This window comes from Nicotiana tabacum, chromosome 9 (genome assembly GCF_000715075.1).
Source record: "Nicotiana tabacum cultivar K326 chromosome 9, ASM71507v2, whole genome shotgun sequence".
NCBI classification, from domain to species: domain Eukaryota; kingdom Viridiplantae; phylum Streptophyta; class Magnoliopsida; order Solanales; family Solanaceae; genus Nicotiana; species Nicotiana tabacum.
In genome coordinates, this window is record NC_134088.1 from 16,847,674 (window position 1) to 16,868,866 (window position 21,193).

A 21,193-nucleotide genomic window follows, 5' to 3' on the forward strand; every position below is an offset into this window, starting at 1 on the left:
TGCCGACGAATTATTTTCCGTTGTTGCAAACAATCTCGGCTGGTATCCCAAATCGACATATTATGTGATCCAAATTAAGTTAATGACTTCTTTCTTTTTAGACTTTTTCGAATGCTTGAGCCTCAACCATTTGGAAAATAATCGGTCATGAATAGTATGAATTGAGCTTTACCAGGTGCCCATAGCAGGGGACCAACGATATATATTCCCCACTTCATAAATGGTCACGGAGACAGGACCGAGTGGAGCATTTCTCCCGATTGATGGATCATCGAGGCGTGCCTTCGGCACTCGTCGCACTTCCGTACAAAGTCTTTCGCATCCTTTCCTATTTCGATCTAGTAGTAGCCGGCTCTGATTAGCTTCCGAACCAAAGATTCTTCCCCCAAATGGTTCCCGCAAGTGCCCTCGTGAACTTCTCTCATGGAGTATTCGGTCTCCTCGGTCCCAAGTATTTGGCTAGTGGGCCAAAGAAAGACATCCTGAACAATGCCCCTTCGACCAAGCTAAATCTGGCGGCTTTGGTGCGCAGGATTCTTGATTCTTTGGGATCCGAAGGAAATTTTCCTGTCTTCAAGTAGTCTATATATTTGTTTCTTCAATGCCAAGTTAAACTCGTCGAGTTTACTTAGGCATGGCCTTCTTTTATCACCAAATTTATTAGTTACACTACTGCTCCCAAGCAGAATTCATCATAATCGACTAACGACCCCAAGTTAGCCAGTGCATCGGCCTCACTATTTTGATCTCGGGGTATATGAGGGCCCATTCCCTGAATTGGTATAGGCTTACCTACAATTTTTCCAAGTAGCTCCGCATCCGTTCTTCTTTTACTTCGAACATTCCGTAACTTGATTTGCCACGATGATGGAGTCGCGCTTGGCTTCGATCACTTCGACCCGAAGGATCTTAGCCAATTCTAGACCTGCAATCATGGCCTAATACACGACCTCATTATTAGTTAATTTCACAGTTCTAATAGACTGCCTAATTATATTTCCCATAGGTGGTTTAAATATGATACCGAGCTCGAACCCTTTCGTGTTGGAGGCACTATCCGTGAAGAGGGTCTAGATCCCCGAAGTAGTCCCCGAGGTTAGCAGTAGTTCCATTTCGACTTCGGGTATTAAGTTCGGCATGAAGTCAGCCACAAAGTCTACCAAAATCTGAGATTTTATGGCGGTTTGGCTAATTTCCACGGCCCATTTGGCCCAAAGTCTACCAATATCGTACCCGCTAATTTCCACGGCCCATTTGGCCAATGGCTAGAGAGCTCGGACTTATGCATGATATTCCTGAGCGGGTAAAAGGTTACGACACATATATGATGGCATTGAAAATACGTTTTTAGCTTCTCGGAAGCGCTTGGCAAAGCGAGCGCTAATATTTTCACTTACTGGCACCTCGGAAACCGCCAAGTAGAGGTACAACTATTTATCTGCCTTTGGAGTGTGCAGAAGGGGGGCTCAACAGGTACCATTTGAGTTCTTCCAAAGCTTGCTGGCATTCAGGGGTCCAGGAAAAGTTATTCATCTTTAATAGTTAGAAGAGTCGATGCCTCGTGTATGAGGACCTCATGAACCGGCCCAAGGCGGCTATACGCCTGGTTAGTCTTTGAACGGTCTTGACGTTGTCCACCACAATGATATCCTCTATGGCTTCTATTTTGTCAGGATTGATCTCGATTCCCCGATTAGATACCATGAACCCAAGGAATTTGCCCGATTCGACCTCAAATGCGCATTTCACCGGGTTTAGCTTCATGTTGTACTTCTTTAGTATGTCGAAGGTTTCCTGCAAATATTTTAAATGGTCCTCTACTCGAAGGGACTTGACTAACATATCATCAATATAAACTTCCATTGAATTCCCTATTTGTTCTTCGAACATCCGGTTTACTAGGAATTGGTAGGTGGCACCTGCGTTCTTTAAGCCAAACGGCATTACGTTATAACAATAGGTGCCGAGTTCGGTAATGAAAGAAGTCTTTCTTGGTCGTCCGGGTCCATCTGAATTTGGTTGTACCTGGAGTAGGCATTGAGAAAGCTGAGTATCTCGTGCCCGGCCATTGCGTCGATCATTCGATCGATGTTAGGCAAAAGGAAAGAATCCTTAGGGCATGCTTTGTTTATTTCTTTGTAATCCACCTACATTCTTAGTTTATTTCCCTTTTTAGGCACTACCACTATGTTAGCTAGCCAGTCAGGGTATTTAATTTCCCGGATGGATCCTATTTTAAGAAGTTTGCATACCTTATCCTTGATGAACGCATATTTGACCTCGGTCTGTGGCCTCCTCTTATGTTTAACCGGATGGAACTTCAGGTCCAAACTCAGCTTATGAGTGGTACCTCCGGTAGGATCTCTATCATGTCAAGATGAAACCAAGCGAAATAATCAACGTTAGCTTTAAGAAAATCAATAAGTTTTTTTTTGAGCCCCGGAGTTAACCCCGTGCCTAGGTATACCTTTCGATCTGGTAGGTGTTTGATTAATATGACTTGCTCTAACTCTTCAACCGTCGATTTGGTGGTGTCGGTGTCATCAGGAGCTATGAATGATCTCGGGACACGTATTTGTCCTCTTCGTCTGCTCCTCATTCCTTCGGTTCGGCTGTGACTGACACTAGTGATTGCTATTTATTTTCTTCCTATCTGATTGGCTCCACGTTTCTTGATGTCGAAACTGCAAGTACCGGGATTACCTCGTCAACAGTGAACATCTCCTTTGCAGCCGGTTGTTCTCCATATACCGTCTTGACTCCCCCCGATGTGGGGAATTTCAATGCCTGGTGCAAGGTCGAGGGTACCACTCTCATGTTGTGAATCCACGGCCTTTCGAATAGAACGTTATACCTCATGTCCCCCTCGATCACGTAGAACTTTATTTCTTGGACTGTCCCGACGGTGCTTACTGGCAAGGTTATTTCCCCTTTAATGGTCTCACATTCCATGTTAAATTCGTTCAATACCTAGACTACTAGCACAATTTGGTCCTACAACTCCAATTGCTTTGCGACCCTTGATCTGATGATGTTGACCGAGCTACCTGAATCGATCAACACACGTTTAACTCGAGATATATTTATGAGTACATATATTACCACTACATTATTATGAGGTTGTATAATGCCCTTGGCAATGGCTCCCTCCGGAATATAATCCCCGGTGTATTTTTCCCTCGCGATAGATACTTTAGTGCGTTTAATCATTGGTCCTTGGGGGATATCGACTCCTCCGATGATTATGTTGATCACGTGCTGAGGTTTCTCTTGTTCGACCTATTTGTTGGCATCTCAGTTGCTGAAGTGGTTTTTGGCTCGATCACTCAGGAATTCTCGGAGGTGCCTGTTGTTAAATAACCGGGCAACTTCTTCTCTTAACCGTTGGCAATTTTCGGTCCTATGACCACGAATGCCATAATATTTTCACGTCAAATTGGGATCTCTCTAGGTAGGATCGAACTGTAAAAGTAGGGGCCACTTGGTCTCTTTAATGCGTCTTATGGCCGACACGATGCTGGTGGTGTCCACGTTGAAGTTGTATTCCAACAATCTCGATGCTTCCCTACTCCCGAGCAGCCTATCAAACCCATTTTTACTCATCAGGCCTCGGCCACCGGGCCCTTGATTGCTTCTCTTCTCATTCCTTATGGGATGACGCCCGAATCTATTTCCTCTTTTGTTTATACTGTATGGATGATATCGATCTCGGACCAGTCTTGACTCTTGATCAATGGCCCTCTTAGATCTATCGTCAGCCTTGAGGGGGTAAACAGATTCAGAAGGGCCCCCGAGTTGGTCGTCCTCGACCCTGATCTTTGACTGGTACCTGTTGTGGACGTTGGATCAGGTTACCGTCGGGTACTCCACCAAATTTTGTTTTAGCTATTGAGAGGCCAAGGAATTTCGAGGGTTAAGCCCCTGAGTGAATGCCTGAACGGCCCAATTATCTGCAACCGAAGGTAGGTCTATCCGTTCCATCTGGAACCTTGACACGAACTCCCTGAACATCTTGCTGTCCCTCTGTTTGACTTTGAAAAGGTCTGACTTTCTGGTCTCGGCTTTGATAGCCCGGGCATGGCTTTTATGAAAGCATATGCAGCATAGCAAATGGGTCAATAGAATTTGGGGGCAAATTGTAATACCATATCATTGCTCCTTTTACAAAGTCTCCCCAAACTTCTTCAGTAACACCGACTCGATCGCATCATCTTCTAAGTCGTTCCCCTTGATTGTGCACGTATATAAGGTCACATGCTCGTTTGGATCCGTGGTCTCATCATATTTGGGGATGTCGGGCATACGAAACCTCTTTGTGATTGGCTTCGATGCCGCACTCGGAGGAAAAGGCTTCTGGATAAACTTCTTAGAGTCGGGCCCCTTTAATATCGAGAGAGCTCCCGGGATTTGGTCGACCTTGGAATTATATATTTCCACCTTCTTGTCATTAGCCTCAATTTTCTTCTCACTTGATTCCACTCGTTTTGTCAATGCTTCAAGCATTTTCATGACCTCAAGATTGACCCCGGGTTCAGCTTCACCCGGTCTCTCGGTGATTTGTTCGTTTCTTCGAGTGCTTTTCCAGGATTGTAAGGGCTCAACCATGTTGGGGGCTTCTGGAACTGCGTTATCGCCGCCTATTGAGCCTGCAACATTTCGAAGATTAGTCGTAGGCTTACCCCATCACCTTCGCCTTCGGGCACTTTCCGGATTGCTGATCGGGATCCCCCGCGAACACTATTTTCGGGATTAGTTGGCAAATTGACGTTAATGGCCACTTGCGAGTTAGCATTGGCAGGATCGACAACTGGGACATTGTTGGGATAGACAAGAGGCACCTCATTGTTGGGCACTAAATATTATTTTTGCCCTAATGGACAGACTCAGCATCAACGTTCAAGTGAGCAGACTGAGAGTTTGACATTTTTGGGCAGACCTGAAATTAAGACTTCAAAGAGCAAGCGTAAAATATGGTGTGTTATGGAGATTTGTATCAAATCACTACTATTATGCTTAGCCCCATGGTGGGCGCCAAACAGTTTACACCAAAATTCGATAACAATTAAGTTTATACATGGTTTTAAAGATTTGTGATTTGATTCAACACAAATAATTAAGAATATTAGATAAATGAATTAAATAAGAAATAAGCGATCAAATCAATTGCGATGTTATGTCCAAGCCTGAATTTAGACTGAACAGTGACCTCGCCCTCGATTGGACCTTTGGTTCGAACCTATCCGTGAATGAAGAACAGGATAAGTGAACAAGAACTTTATCAGTAGCTAAAAGGCAGAAAATAAACTTGTATTGCTTTGAGTCGCGTGTTACAAAAGAAAAACTTTCCCTTTATATATTAGGAGAGTTTTACTCGTAGTGTAAGTCTAAAAAAGGTAAAATCTTCTTTTCTCATTAATTACTAATCCATAACCGACACTGAGTGCAATCCGTGCCGTGATATCCGGTTGGATGCAAATATCACAGTCCTCTATCCGTCGTGTGTAATCGTTTACCGTGTTTCCCGAGGTCTTACAACTCATTTTTGGTCCGGAGCGTGTCACTTAACCATACCCGATGACGTGCACATCGTTTACTCTTCTTGGGCCCCGATACGAAGTGTCTCTAAGCTCGATTACAATCTCGTGTATCCGTGCCCTTCTTCCTTTTTTCAGAGGAAAATCGGGATAGACATTATCCCGATTTTATCCGTACACAATCATATCATCATCATATTTCAAACCACATTTCTGAGTGATTTTTGATATACATCGGAAATTCTCAAAAAATTTCCTTTTTAATGTAATTCAAGAAAATGGTATTTTTTATATATATTATAAGACTCCATATATTGAAATTTAAAAATTTAAAATTTCTCTTTAATGACATACTCTTAGAATCATAAAAATATCATGTCATACTGTCATGTTTCAGACCACATCTCTAAGTGAATTTTGGTATATGTCGGAAGTTCTTTAATAAAGAAAGATTTATGCTTATTGAAATACCATCATATAAAATATAAAATATAAAATATAAAATATAAAATATATGTAATGCAAAAGGAAAGTTAACACATGAATAGCTTTTTATGCTCATTGAACAAGCTGGAGAAGACCTTTTACTGGTAATGAAGCCACATGCACTTCAGATAAGGATCCTTTGATCTGAAGTGCATAATTTTAAAAATAGTTAATTATATTGAGTAATTTATTTGAGTTATTGAACAAAAATTAACGAAAAAGATCTAAACTCTTAAAAAATATAAATATTTATCCAATTTAGCTAGTTCAATAAATATAAAAATTATGTCTATATAAGCGTTATTGTAATTTCTTAGGACATATGTGGATATCTTATGAACATTATTATTATTTTTGTTACCTAATATGAAAAACAAATAACAAGTTATACTATAACATAATCATTTTTTCTCTATTTTTTGTTTTTTAATCCAGTGCTCTTCTTATGAATATAAATTTATGTACCTTAAGAGTTTCATCAATTAAAAAAATAATTATAGTTATATGATAATTTTAAAAAAGTTTGCCATTACTCCCTCATTTCTAGTTTATGTGAATCTTTTCGTCTTTCAAGAGTTAATTTGACTAATCTTTAAAACTAAATTAAATTAGCTAATTTGATATTTAAAGTTAAATTTTAAATATTCAAAAATTATACAAGAAATACTATAAGTTGCAATAATATACATAAGGTTCCCCTTAGAATTCTAAGTACACTAATCTGTAAGAAGAATAAAGGCCAGACATTTCATAAATATTTTCGTAAGCAAATGTAAGGAAAAGAAACTTAATAGTCCTTTTCCCCCAAAACAATATTGTTTTAATGTCTTCTATATAATTGAAATAAGGAAAGATTTAATAAGTAAGATTTTAGCTGATTTTAAAGTCTTAAATATTAGAAAATAATTAAATTACGATTTTATCTAATATAAAGTCTATTGTTAAAGGGTAAAAAAGACAAACGACAGTTTGCTAAGGGTCTTCGTGTTTTTAATATAGTATAGATAGATTAGTAGGTCCTTTGGTTCCATAAACAATAAAATTATATTTGCTCACAAAAAAACGACAAAAAGAAAATTAATTATTTTTTAAGTAATTTGTACTTTTTGTTTAGAGGGAATAATTGATAAAATTGTTGTCATGTGACCAGGTCACGTATTGAAGCGGTGAAAACAGTCTCTAGTAGAAATACAGGATAATACTGCGTACATTAGCCCGTTGTGATCGGTCCTTCTCCAAACCCTGTGTATAGTGGGAGTTTAATGCACCGAACCATTTTTTTTTTAACTTTGTTTTCACAGGATTTAGAGTTTTATTATGACACTTTGCCCTTCTCTAACATTTTGATGATACTTCTTAAACTCGAAATTATAGAGTTATAATAATTCATATTGAGATTATCGAATTTAGTACTCACATTTGTTCTCTAAACATATGCAAACGATAGTTGCTTTTCTTAATATTATCGAAACCTTATAAAACAAATTTACGTACAAATAACATGAATTAAATACTTACACTTTTTGTATGAAAAAAGAAGTAAAGAAAAAGGACAAATAAAATTAAAATAAAAGAGAACATCACCAAAAGAAGCAAACGTAAAATTGTGTATCCATTTCTAGAAATAATGTTTTACCCAAATATCTTCCTTCCTTTTTGGATCAAAACTCTTCACCAAAAATCAACCCCTTAACCAACCCCCTCTCTTCCCCCCCCCCACCCAAAATCTTCTCCTCCATTGTTGTTTCTATCAATGAAACCTAGTATTGAAAAATGGCTTCAGATCTGAACTTAATACCACTATGAAAATTTCGTAGATATTTTGTTCGAATTGATCCATGAAGTTTCCGATTGGCATTTACATATATGATTTAGATTACAATCTTCAATCTCTAATTATTGCCTTGCATTTCCAGCTACTTCAATGTCTAGGAACAGTCTTAAGATCCATTTGTCAATCGGTAAGATCCAACCCGGATCCGAAAATAAAAACGGGTCGCCTGGTTATACCGCTAGTGGTTCATGCGAGCATTTGTCGGGGTTCCGATCGAGAGTCGGGTCGAACCCGTTTATCAACTTCCGGGGCTGCGTGAAGGTCCGGCCATTGGGGCGTGCATCCATCTGCCGCGAGCCGCCGAATGAGCTGGTGAGATGTGGTGCGTGCGGACACGCGCCGCCGCGGTTGTACGCCTGCGTCACGTGCGCCGAGGTATTCTGCCGCGTGCACGCGCCGTCACATCCGGCGGGAAACGCTGCGGACCCCTCGCTGCACTGCATCGCGGTGGACATCGACCGGGCCGAGCTGTTCTGCTGCGGGTGTAGGGACCAGGTGTACAATAGCGACTTCGACGCCGCCGTGGCACTAGCGCAGACGGAGGCCACCGTGATCGGATCAATACAAGACCCTCCGCCGCATCCGGAGAGCACGCGCAAGAGGAGGCGCGTGGAGTACAAACCGTGGACGCCTGATGTGAAAGAGCAAGTCTTGATCGTTGGGAACTCGAGTCCGTTGCCGAGTCAGCTCGGCAATGACTCAACAACCCCAGAAGTACAATGGGGTTTGAGGGGCCTTAACAATCTTGGAAACACGTGTTTTATGAATTCAGTGCTTCAAGCATTGCTTCATACACCACCATTGAGGAATTACTTTCTGAGTGACAAGCATAACAGATATTTTTGCCAGCGAAAGAATAGCAGTGTTATAACAAGGAGTAGTAGTGATAATGGGAATAAGAACTCAACAATGCTGTGTTTGGCTTGTGATTTGGATGCAATGTTTTCTGCTGTTTTCTCTGGCGATCGGACCCCTATTAGTCCTGCAAAGTTCCTTTACAGGTCTGCATTTGATCATGTTTTCTTGGTTTGTTGAGATAATGTTTGGCTTTGTTATAATGTGCACGTTTTTTTTTTTGTGTGTGTGTGTGTGTGTGTTGTGAAGTTCATATAGCTGATCCCGATTTGCTTGGGATTGAGGTATAGTTGTATATAATTCTTTTTTATAAGGATAACAATACATTGGTAAAAGATTCCTTAATTTAGCTTGGGTTGTGCACTTCTTTGAAAATGATGTAGGGACAAGATTAGTTTTTTATTATTGGGATTGTATGTACCACGCTTTTCCCTTCATAGAGGTGAAATTAGACAGTGGTGTGCTGGGGCGGATTTAGGGGGGCGAAAGGGGGTTCGCCCGAACCCCCTTCGCCGAAAAATTACACTGTATATATAAGGCAAAATCTGTTTTTTACCTCTATATATTAAGTTTTGAACCCCCTTGACACAACCATAAGTGTAGCTTAGTGGTCAAGGGGGTTCAAAATCTTTGAAAGGTCATAGGTTCAATTCCCACTAGCTACGATTTTTTTTTTCTTGAACCCCCTTCGCGGAGATCCTGGCTCCGCCACTGGTGGTGTGTAACTTGGTTGTGATATACATACATTTGTAATTTGTTTTATTAGATGTGGATTTCGACTTTTTGAGTATCTAGTTGCAGTCTGTGCTGTGTCTCATTCAGATGGATGTAAACCTTTCTTTGGAACAGCTGGTGGAAGCATGCATCAAATCTTGCAAGTTATGAACAGCAGGATGCTCATGAGTTTTTCATTTCCGTGCTTGACGGGATTCATGAAAGGATGCAGAACGATAAGGGAAAGGCGTTGAGTCCAGGTAAATTTGTTTGTTGCATTAGAGTACCTATTAGTTGCCCATCGTTTCTCCGCCCATCACCTTGCCTATATTAGTTTCTTATACTTCCTTTTTCCCTTTTCTTCCGAATTAGACCAATCATTGAGATTTCTTTTTTTTGTTGTACTGGGAAAATTATTGACAACATTGTTTATATATATTTTAATAAAAAAAAAAGGAAGCCCGGTGCACTAAGCTCCCGCTATGCGCGGGGTCCGGGGAAGGGCTGGACCACAGGCGTCTATCGGACGCAGCCTTACCATGCATTTCTGCAGAGGTTGTTTCCACGGCTCGAACCCGTGACCTCCAGGTCACATGGCAGCAACTTTAAAGTAACATAAATGTAACATAGCCAAGGGAGGCTAGTATTGTAAAAACCTCAAACAAGTGGATTACTGAAACTTGTACAGGTACTTGCAAAGGTCAAGTCCTTCAGTAGGTGAATTTTTTGAATTTCTTTTGTTGGTGGGGAGGGGGTGGAAGAAGCAATTTCTGTCAGAAGCAGAATAGTGTGTTCAAGCATCTTTGTGATGTCTAGTAACGTCTGACTAAAAGGCACTCAGGGCCTGCTTGATGGGCTTATCTTTGTTCTAGCATCTCATCTCTCATGGCAATCCCAACTTCCATTGTCACTGAGAAAAAATAGTAATATTTGAATGCAGGTTATGGTTTAGGTCTTTTCTTTGCCATAGGCGATTTACAAGTTGATATTCGCTGTCAGGCTTAGAGATGTTTCTCAAAAGGAAAAAGATTTCCTCCTACTCTCTCCCCAGTAAGTCTCAGTTTGGTTAGTCTTATTGATTTCAGCATAGGAGTTTTCTTCTGGTACAATAGTTCTCGTATTAACTCGCAATTTTACCATGTTTTAGGGTATTACTCTCGAGTGAGCTGATCGCAACCTTCAAGAAAGCTTGAAATCTTTACTAGGTTGACAGCCTTTTGCTTCCTCCTTTCTATAAGCCCTTATGTGCCTTATTATTCTTGTGAGTCTAGCTCCTCGGTACCTCGCATTTCTTTAGCAGAGCAATCATTAGAGGGGTAACTCCTTAGCAACAATTCATTTCTACCATTGTAAATATGCTGATTTGGTTCTCACTTAAGTGACACGTACTTTGATTGTGAGAGTTCACACCTATTCTCATTCCTCTTAATTAGAGGATTGGTGCAGGGCTATCTGCCCTGAGTTTGCAAAATTTAGTTAACATCTGGGTATTGCATTTAAATAATGAATACACATTATCTATGATTCTGAATGGTTTTGTGTAAATGGAATAGATAGAGCTTTTGAGGCAATAAATGTGTCTTGCGGATACATTTCTTACTGAGTTTTTTACTTTTATTTCAATAGTACTCCGTTGCTTTTAGCTACTCATTCTGTTGGTTGCCATTCCTGATAGGACGATTTTTGTTTTGTCTAGTAATGCAATAGCTGATAGAACTTTATGGCATAACTGGACTTTTACTTGTTATGAAGTGTGTCGAGGAGCACGTTAAGCTGTGCATATTAAGTATGTTACTCTGTGTAACTTATTAGGAGTACACATTGTGTTTTTTCAGCTGTGATCTCATTCTATCAAATCTTTTTCTTTGGCACAGGTAGTGGAGACTGTTGCATTGCTCATAGAGTATTTTCTGGAATCTTGCGGTCTGATGTCATGTGTACAGCTTGTGGCTTCACATCTACTACATATGATCCATGTATAGACATCTCCTTGGACTTGGAACTGAGCCAGGGGAGTTCCTCAAAGATGACATCAAAGAAGTCTCATAATACTCACAAGAAGGAAGCAGAATCTGGAAAGTTTAGCCAAAACGGTCGAATTTCTTCGTTGATGGGATGTTTAGATCATTTCACAAGACCTGAGAAATTGGGTTCTGATCAGAAGTTCTTCTGCCAACATTGTCAAGTGAGACAGGAATCTCTTAAACAGATGTCCATAAGAAAATTGCCTTTGGTTTCTTGCTTCCATATCAAAAGGTTTGAGCATTCTGTGATTAAGAAAATGTCAAGGAAGGTTGATCACTACCTACAGTTTCCTTTTTCCTTGGACATGTCGCCTTACCTTTCTTCATCTATCTTGAGGAGTCGATTTGGAAATAGAATCTTCTCCTTTGATGGGGACGAGCAAGATGCGTCCTGTGAATCGTCCTCAGAGTTTGAGCTGTTTGCTGTCATCACCCATACCGGTAAACTTGATGCTGGTCATTACGTAACATATCTTAGGTTAAGTAATCAATGGTACAAATGTGATGATGCTTGGATCACTCAAGTGAGCGAAAACATTGTGAGAGCTGCGCAAGGATACATGATGTTCTATGTGCAGAAAATGCTGTATTACAAGGCTAGTGAAAAGCAAGTTAGCTAGAAGGAAACAAGCAATAGCTACTTTTTGCGAAGCATTGATGCAGCACTCCAGGTTCAAATAACCCATGAGCTCTAGGTACGTAGCTATATGTGCGAAAAGAGGGTCATATGTGAAGCCTTGAATATGTAAGAAGCATCTCCTCTCAAGATAACCGGGACGTTGTAGCTTGTTACAACCTGTCCTTTGTTGGGAGTAGAAGACCAAGCTGATATTTTTGTTTTTTGTTCCAGAATGCTGCTGCTTTGAGTGTTATTCTCAATTGGAGTGTAATCTTTAGCCTGAATTTTAAAGGCCCACACTCCTGCATTCAGGAAATTTTGGTAACATAATATATTATCCCTTGCAAAAAGAGATAATTAGTGAAACCTTTCTATTTTTTATGGCTAACCATAGAAAAATAATAATAGTAACTTCGAGTCAAAGAAACATGTTAAAGTTTTTCATATCTTTTTCTTGGATTTTCAAGTTTTCAATATGTTTGGACACAGTTCGTGTTCTTCTCCAGGCACTTGAGCAACACTATCTCTGTGCTATATTTGGCTGGTGAATAGTGATCTTCATTGGGCTGCTGGTGAGTAGTTTCAGAAAAGAACTTTGCCTTCCAATCAACCAGCAATGGATTACGAATAGATCTGCAATAAAGCAAATTATGTTGATGACCGACGTATAAACACTTTTTGGCTTATATATACATTTGGTAATCACTAAAAGTGCTTATAACCAAGTGTTTAGAAGCTCAAAACTGTTAAATCATAAGTTGGTCACCCTTAGTTTATCGCTTTCAGCTTATAAGCATTTTTACTTTGATCAAGTTTCTTATTATCTTGTCCTTAATTGTTTTTGGTATTCCTGAAATTAAAAGTTCTAACTCTTTTTTTATTTTCGTAATTCGTCACGTTCAATAAGATATTTTTAAATTTATATATTTCTTTTAGATAGTTTTAAGGGCATTCAGTCATTTTAACATAAAAAGTGCTTATCAGTATTTCTTTACAAACACACAATATATCTTCTTTAAGTACTCATTTTGTCTCAAAAAAGTTCTTTTTCTTTTTCTAAATTTCCATTACAATGGGGTTTAGGGAGTGGAAGAGGAAGGGAGAAGAAGGGGAGGATAACGAGAATTGAACTCACATCTATTGTATGAGAGATTTTTTTTGATTTTTCACTTGGTGTCTGGTACTTGCATTAGAGTTCGACTATATTCGGATTCGCGACGCGTAGGTCTCATTAGTGAGAGACTCACTAATACAACTAGGCTATAAGGCTCGTCAATTTGGTTATCACTTTTTTGGTTTTTTCTTTTTTATGTTGTTGCGATCCAACATTTTTAGACTATGATGTCAACTATCTAAAAGAAGTCGTCCAGTCTCCTTACTCGATATATCTGAGATAGCTTTGTAAACTAAACTTATAATAGATGAGACTTTTATCTTTATGTTGTGAGCTTGCTTCATGGTGCAAAGGGAAGGGTGAAAAATTCTGAGTACTAGTACATCTATTTTTAAACCAATTGAACATCTTCTTGAAATAACATAATCATCAGAATCGACTTTGGAATCATGCAATGTGTATAGGCATCGACAAAAGAATACGGTTGCAATATATATCTTTTAATATTTTATTTCAGATTGTATTAATTTATGTACTTTTAAACGGCAAATTTATCCTTGTGAGTGTTTATCTCAACAACGGGTTAATTTGGCTCTTGTAAAGCACTATGTGATTGATAATTTGGGATAAAAAAGTATAAACAATATAAATCAAGAATAGTTTCAAATTTATTGTGTAGATGATATTTGTCTGTTTGACAATCTAGTAGTGGATAGACTACATTACATTTGGTCCGAATATTTTGAATAAATTGTCTAAAATGAGATGCTAAAAGCATAGTATTTTCCTATATTTGGCCAACAAAATGTGAACATAGTTATATATTTGACTTCCAATGTGAAAGATTTGTTTAGGAAAGATAAGAGTGTCAATGATGAAGCTATTCTTTTAGTGTTTGATTATTGAAAAATATGAATTCCCAACTCCACATTACTTATTCCGACTAATAAGATTAACCGATAAAGTGAATTTGATAAGTCGAATGTCATTTTATGGAACAATATTATAAATTTTAAGACTCAAAATTTCATCAATCTAAAAAGATATTTTTCAATCACCAACCAAACACCGAATTTTTTTTTTTCATGAAATATAATTTTGATTTAAAATAACTTCTATCATACCAAATACGTACTCAAAGTTTCTTTTATCTTACAACAATTGGGGGTGTCAAAATATATCCAAATGCATTGATAACTACATTTGGTCCATGATTAATATATTTGGTTCGTAATGTAATATAAACAAGATTATAATGGTTTGAATTTGTATCATAAAAAGACACCAAATATGCTTTGATAACTATATATGACATATTACATTAATTTGATGATCCATAAATCATACCATTAATACAGGAAAAAGATGATCGATCCAAATAAAAGGAAGTATGTGAACAAGATGAACGTTAAAAAGTGAAATAATAATTGCCAGTTGATTCTTTAATATTTATATTCTAATATGGCCATTAATTTGTCTTCTTTTTAAGTGTGGGCTAAATTTTGATGACATTTGCCATGAAATAATATCCACTAGGCCAAATACATATGGAGCCCATTCAACTTGGTCCCATTTTTTATTTTGGTACTCTATCTCAACCTTATTCTATTTTGGCCCTCCAACTCTATTTCTTAGGTTTCATTTTAACACAAAATCTGAAACCAGTGTAAAAAAATATAGCGCGTGTGTATACACAAATCTGAGGTGTAATAAATATCCAATTAAATGTTGCTCATTTTTGTCAAACAGGTCAATACTAAAATACCCAACCAGGATTTCTTGGTGTCCATGATACTTTCACTTCCAACTTGAAATATACAAGAACAAATCCATTCCATTATGAAAAAATAATTTTCTTTGAGACATTGATTCACTTCAAACTTCAAGTTTATATGAAATAACAACCGAAAAAAATAGGTGGCAACATTTAATTGAATATTTATTACACCTCGAATTTGTGTATACACACGCGCTATTTTTTTTTGCACTAATTTCAGCTTTTGTGTTAAAATAAAACATAAGAAATAGAGTTGGAGGGCCAAAATGGAATAAGGTTGAGATAGAGTGCCAAAATAAAAAATGGAGCCAAGTTGAATGGGCTCTATATGTATTTGGCCTATCCACTATAATAAAATTTGTGGATCATGGCATTTGCCATGACATAATATCCACTATTAGGCCAAGGATTTCTTATTATAAATAGAGGAGCTTTTCCTCATTTGAAAACACAACAATTTAAGAGCTTTTCATTCTTATCCTTCTTTCTCCTCCTTTATTTTATTATAGAGTATTTTGTAAGAGAGTGAGTGTTGGAAAATACTTGTATGAACTCTTTCTTTGGCGTGATCTTGTGAGGTTATTCTCTTAGGGTATTTGGGACTAATTAGAGTATTTACTCTAATTTTATACTCTCTTTTGTACTCTTATTGGTATAGTGAAATTGCTTCTCTCCGCTTGTGGACATAGGTCACACTGACCGAACCACATTAAATTTATGTCTTCTTTATCTTCTTTAATTGTTGTTATTATCAACTTGTATTATCTTTGTTATTGTCATTATAATATTGTTTGGCTAAATTGCGCACTACCCGATTTACCGATCCTAACAAATTGATATCAGAGCCAGATCTAACTGGGTTAGTTTAAGTAGCCAAAATGACTCTAACAAAGTCTTATGTTAAGAAATTTGACCGAAGTGCAAACTTCGGAATGTGGCAATTAAAGATGGAAGTTATCCTAATTCAGGATGGCTTAGATTTGGCACTGCAAGGAAAGGAGAAGATGTCAAATAAAATGACGGACGAGGAGTTTGCCGTCATAGACAAAAAGGCAAAAGCAGATATTATTTTAAATCTTTCAAATGAGGTTTTGCGTGAAGTTGCAGCAGAAAGCTTAGCCAAAGGCATATGGAAAAAGCTTAAAACCCTATATATGAAAAGAACAGTAGGAAACAGGCTTTATCTAAAGCAAAAACTCTATACTTTTCGTATGGCTGAAGGTACCTCTATACTTACACATCTTGATACTTTTGATTCTCTTCTTATGAATTTAAGTAACATAGATGCTGAAATCAAAGATAAGGATCAAGCTATGTTATTGCTTGTTTCCTTACCCCAGTCGTTTAAACATATAAGAGATATTATGCTTTATGGAAAGGATAATATCTCTTATAAAGATATCAAATCTATTTTAAAATAAAAAGAACCAATAGATAGAGATATTACTGGAGAAACTAGTAGGAACTAAGGGGAAGGCTTATTCATAAGAGGTAGATCCAATAAGAAAGATTCAAGTAATGAGAAACCTAAATCAAGGTCAAAATCTAAATACATAAATGTCATGTGCAAATATTGTTATAAGAAAGGTCACATTATTTCTGAATGCTTTAAATTAAAAAATAAAGAAAAACATACAGAAAAGAAAAATGAGCACAAAAATACTGACACTGCCGAAGCAAGTGTAGCTGCTGATGAGACTGAGGAAACTATTTTTTTAGCAACTAATAATAGTTTCAAATCTAACAATGAGTGAATTTTAGATTCGGGTTGTTCTTATCATATGTGTCACAATCGAGATTTATTTACCACATATGAATCTATTGGAGGTGGAGTTGTCTTGATGGGCAACAATATTGCCTGCAAAGTTATTGGAAAAGGTATAGTCTGAATCAAAATACACGATGGTATGGTGAGAACTCTCACCGATGTTAGACATGTTCCTGACTTGAAGAAAAATCTCATCTCTTTGGGCACTCTAGAATCTCGTGGGTGCAAGTACACAGCTGAATGTGGAGTTCTAAAAATTTCTCATGGTGCTCTTGTAATCATGAAAGCACGCAGATCTGGTACGTTATATACTCTTTGGGGATCTATTGTTACAGGTGCTGCTGCAGTTTCAATATCAAATAAATCAGATTCTGGCATCACCAAATTGTGGCATATGCGATTGGGGCATATGAGTAAAAAGGGTATTTTCATCCTCAGCAAAAGAGGTCTCTTATATGGCCAAAGTACCGGAAATATGGAGTTCTGTGAACATTGTGTGTTCGGAAAGCCGAAAAGAGTCAGATTCAAATCTCCAGCGATTCATAGAACAAAAGGTACTTTGGATTACATTCATTCAGATCTTTGGGGTCCTTCACGTACCCCATCAAAAAGTGGTGCTAGGTATATGTTAACTTTCATTGATGATTATTCAAGAAAAGTTTGGGTTTATGTCCTGAAAAATAAAAGTGATATTTTCTTAAATTTCAAATAATGAAAAGTTTTGATTGAGAAGCAAACATGAAAACAGGTTAAGCGGCTTAGAACATATAATGGCTTGAAATTTTGTAATGATGAATTCAACGAATTTTGCAAGAATGAAGAAATTGCTCGACATTGTACTGTGAGAATGATACCTCAGCAAAATGGTGTGGCAAAAAGGATGAATTGAACTCTTTTGGAAAGGTCGTTGTATGATTTCAAATGCTGGGTTGACAAACGCCTTTTGGGCAGAAGCTATCTCTACAACTTGTTATATTGTCAACCGAGCTCCTTCTGCACCATTGAACTTTAAGACTTCAGAGGAAATGTGGTCAGGTACTCCTGCTAATTATTCTGATTTAAAGATATTTAGTTGCCCTGCATACATGCATGTAAATGATGAAAAATTAGAGCCAAGGGCTAAAAAGTGCATTTTTCTTGGATATGCATATGGGGTGAAAGGATACCGACTATGGTATCCTGATCCCACGACACCAAAATTTATAATTAGCAGAGATGTAACGTTTGATGAATCCTCTATGTTACATTCTAGAAAAGAGACTTCTAGTTCTTGTAATACATATAAAGGAAAGAGTACACAGAACCAGGTGGAGATTGAGATTGACATTCCTTCTGAGCCAAGCTCATTAACTTTGGAGCAAAATACAGTTGAAACTCCTGAAGTTGAGACAAAAGCTAAAATTCCTGAAGTTGAGACTCCTGAAGTTGAACCAGAAGAAGATGAGTATTCTATAGCCAAACATAGACCAAGAAGAGAAGGTAAACAAATATTAAGGTTTGGAGATTATGTTGCATTTGCTTTTTCAGTTGCACAGGAAACTGAAGAAATTGGAGAACCATCAAAATATTCAGAAGCAGTTTCTGGTGCTGACTCAACCAAGTGGCTGATTGCAATGAATGAAGAAATTGAGTCCCTCCACAAGAATGGTACTTGGTCTCTTGTGAAACCGTCACCAGAAAAAAGAATTGTTGGTTGCAAATGGGTCTTCAAGAAAAAGGATGGCATTCCAGGGGTTGAAGATGCGAGGTATAAGACATGATTAGTTGCAAAGGGCTATAGTCAAGTACAAGGAGTTAATTTTAATGATATTTTCTCACCTGTTGTTAAACATATCTCTATTCGTGTCTTGCTTGCCTTCGGTGCCATATATGATTTGGAATTAGAACAACTTGATGTTAAGACAATTTTCTTACATGGCGAATTTGAGGAACAAATATGCATGCATCAACCCGAAGGATTTGAAGCTGAAGGAAAAGAAAATCATGTTTGCTTGTTGAAGAAATTCTTGTACGGATTAAAGCAATCTCCAAGACAATGGTACAAAAGATTTGATTCCTTTATGTTGGGTCATGGTTATTCGAGGAGCATGTATGATAGTTGCGTTTACTTCAGGAAGTTAAATGATGGTTCATTTGTGTACTTATTACTTTATGTTGATGACATGCTCATTGCTGCTAAGGATTTAACAGAAATTCACAATTTAAAAAGTCAGCTGAAAAGTGAATTTGAGATGAAAGATTTGGGAGCAGCTAAGAAAATCCTTGGCATAGAGATCAAAAGAGATCGAAAAGCCAATAGGCTATTCCTGACCCAAAAGAAGTACTTGGAGAAAGTTTTGGAGAGGTTTGGCATGAAAGATGCTAAACCAGTTAGTACCCCTCTTGCTGCTCATTTTAAGTTATCAGCTGCTCAGTTCCTGCAGTCAGAGTAAGAAGAGAGGTACATGGAACATGTTCCTTATTCCAGTGCAATCGGCAGTATTATGTATGCAATGGTTTGTACATGTCCAGACATTTCACAACCAGTGAGCGTGGTAAGCCGGTATATGGCTTGCCCTGGTAAAGCACATTGGCTGGCTGTGAAATGGATTCTCAGATACTTGAGAGGTACTTCAAATATACGTTTGAAGTTTGGGATAAATACTAACACTTTGGTTGGTTTTGTAGACTCAGATATGCAGGTGATCTTGACAAAAGAAGATCACTGACATGCTATATATTTTGCATCGGTGGTTGCGCTATTAGTTGGAAAGCTATATTACAACATATAGTAACTTTATCTACTACCGAAGCAGAATATATGGCAGTGACCGAGGCAATCAAAAAAGCCTTATGGTTGAAGGGTTTGTTTGCGGAACTCAGTTCACATCAAGGTGGTCTTACCATTTTCTGTGATAGTCAAAGTGCCATTCACTTGACTAAAGATCAGATGTATCATGAGAGGACGAAGCACATTGATATAAAGTATTATTTCATCCGATAAACTATTGTTGAAGGAAAAGTCTATGTTCAGAAGATCAACACTAGAGACAATCCTGCTGACATGTTCACAAAACCTCTTCCAGTGTCCAAGTTTAAGCTTTGCCTGAACTTGATTGGCATTCATGAAGAATGATTTTTCCATTGGGGTTTTTGCGGAGAAGGTGGAACAAATTTACTATATATAAGCCAAAATTAGGCCAAGGTGGAGATTTGTAATATGACCATTAATTTGGCTTCTTCTCAAGTGTAGGCCAAATTTTTATGACATTTGCCATAAAATAATATCCACTATAACAAAATTTGTGGATCATGACATTTGTCATGACATAATATACACTATTAGGCCAATGATTTGTTGTTATAAATAGAAGAGTTTCTCCTCATTTGAAAACACACCAATTCAAGAGCTTTTCACTCTTATCTTTCTTTCTCATCCTTTATTTTATTATAGAGTATTTTGTAAGAGAGTGAGTGTTAGAAAATACTTGTGTGAACCCTTTCTTTGGAGTGATCTTGTGAGGTTATTCTCTTGGGATATTTGGGACTAATTAGAGTATTTACTCTAATTTTGTACTCTCTTTTGTACTCTTGTTGGTATAGTGAAATTGCTCCTCTCCGCTTGTGGACGTAGGTCACCTTGACCGAACCACGTTAAATTTGTGTCTTCTTTATCTTCTTTAAACGCCGTTATTATCAACTTGTATTGTCTTTGTTATTATCATTATAACATTGTTTGGCTAAATTTCGCACTACCCGATTTACCGATCCTAACATCTATTTATATACAATATCATAGAATCTTCTTCTAACTTTAACACTATATATGAACTTTAAAACATGTATTTCCTTAGGAAATGAGGAGACTCTACTTGTTTTTGCTTTCTTGAATTTTTGTCCACCTTGCTTTGATTTTGTTAAGTAACTTGGTTACACGTTATTGGTATAATATGGTATAATATAATACAAGTATTTACTTTTCGAAACCATATGTATTCTTTTGATGTTTGTTTCAAGGATGTAATGTCCAAAATTTTAGAAAATATTAATGATAAATCACAACACCAAATCATAAACCTTACTTATGTTTATACCCATCAACTGAGTCGAATTGGTTTGAAAATCACATGAACTCAACTCAATAAAATTGGTTCTTCTTAGATTCTTCTTTAGGGAGTCAATTTGGAATCATAACAGGAAAATAATAATTAAAAATCTTTATAAGGGCATCTTAATCTATTTAAATCGTAATTACTTATAGCTATCACTTTGCACACGACATATGTAAGAGCGAGTTTAAATAATAAAACGTTAGACAAAATAAAGAAAAAATCAACCAAAAGAGTGTCTCTCAATATTATTTTATTTTTATATTATCGGTATAATTAAATTTATTTTAATAAGTTACTATTCTAATTTCTTAGGTTATTATTCTAATTTTTAGGTTACCATAACAACTTCTTTGGATGATTGTTACCTGTTGTATTGC

At 37.4% G+C, this 21,193-nt stretch overlaps 1 protein-coding gene across 1 annotated transcript; it reads left to right on the top strand.

The window, feature by feature from the left end:
* Positions 1–7,639: 7,639 nt before the first annotated feature.
* On the top strand, positions 7,640–12,416 carry LOC107825644 (ubiquitin C-terminal hydrolase 22). The gene is made up of 3 exons (XM_016652521.2): positions 7,640–8,855; positions 9,559–9,683; positions 11,298–12,416. The coding sequence occupies exons 1-3, from the start codon at positions 7,945–7,947 to the stop codon at positions 12,065–12,067; spliced, it is 1,806 nt and encodes a 601-aa protein (XP_016508007.1). The 5' UTR covers positions 7,640–7,944; the 3' UTR covers positions 12,068–12,416.
* Positions 12,417–21,193: the final 8,777 nt, after the last annotated feature.

Bases quoted from the DNA above. Each gene is read 5' to 3' on its own strand.
- LOC107825644 (XM_016652521.2), top strand. From the start codon at position 7,945: ATGTCTAGGAACAGTCTTAAGATCCATTTGTCAATCGGTAAGATCCAA. The intron at 8,856-9,558 runs GTCTGCATTTGA...TCTTTGGAACAG, and splicing joins CCTGCAAAGTTCCTTTACAG to CTGGTGGAAGCATGCATCAA. The intron at 9,684-11,297 runs GTAAATTTGTTT...TCTTTGGCACAG, and splicing joins GGGAAAGGCGTTGAGTCCAG to GTAGTGGAGACTGTTGCATT.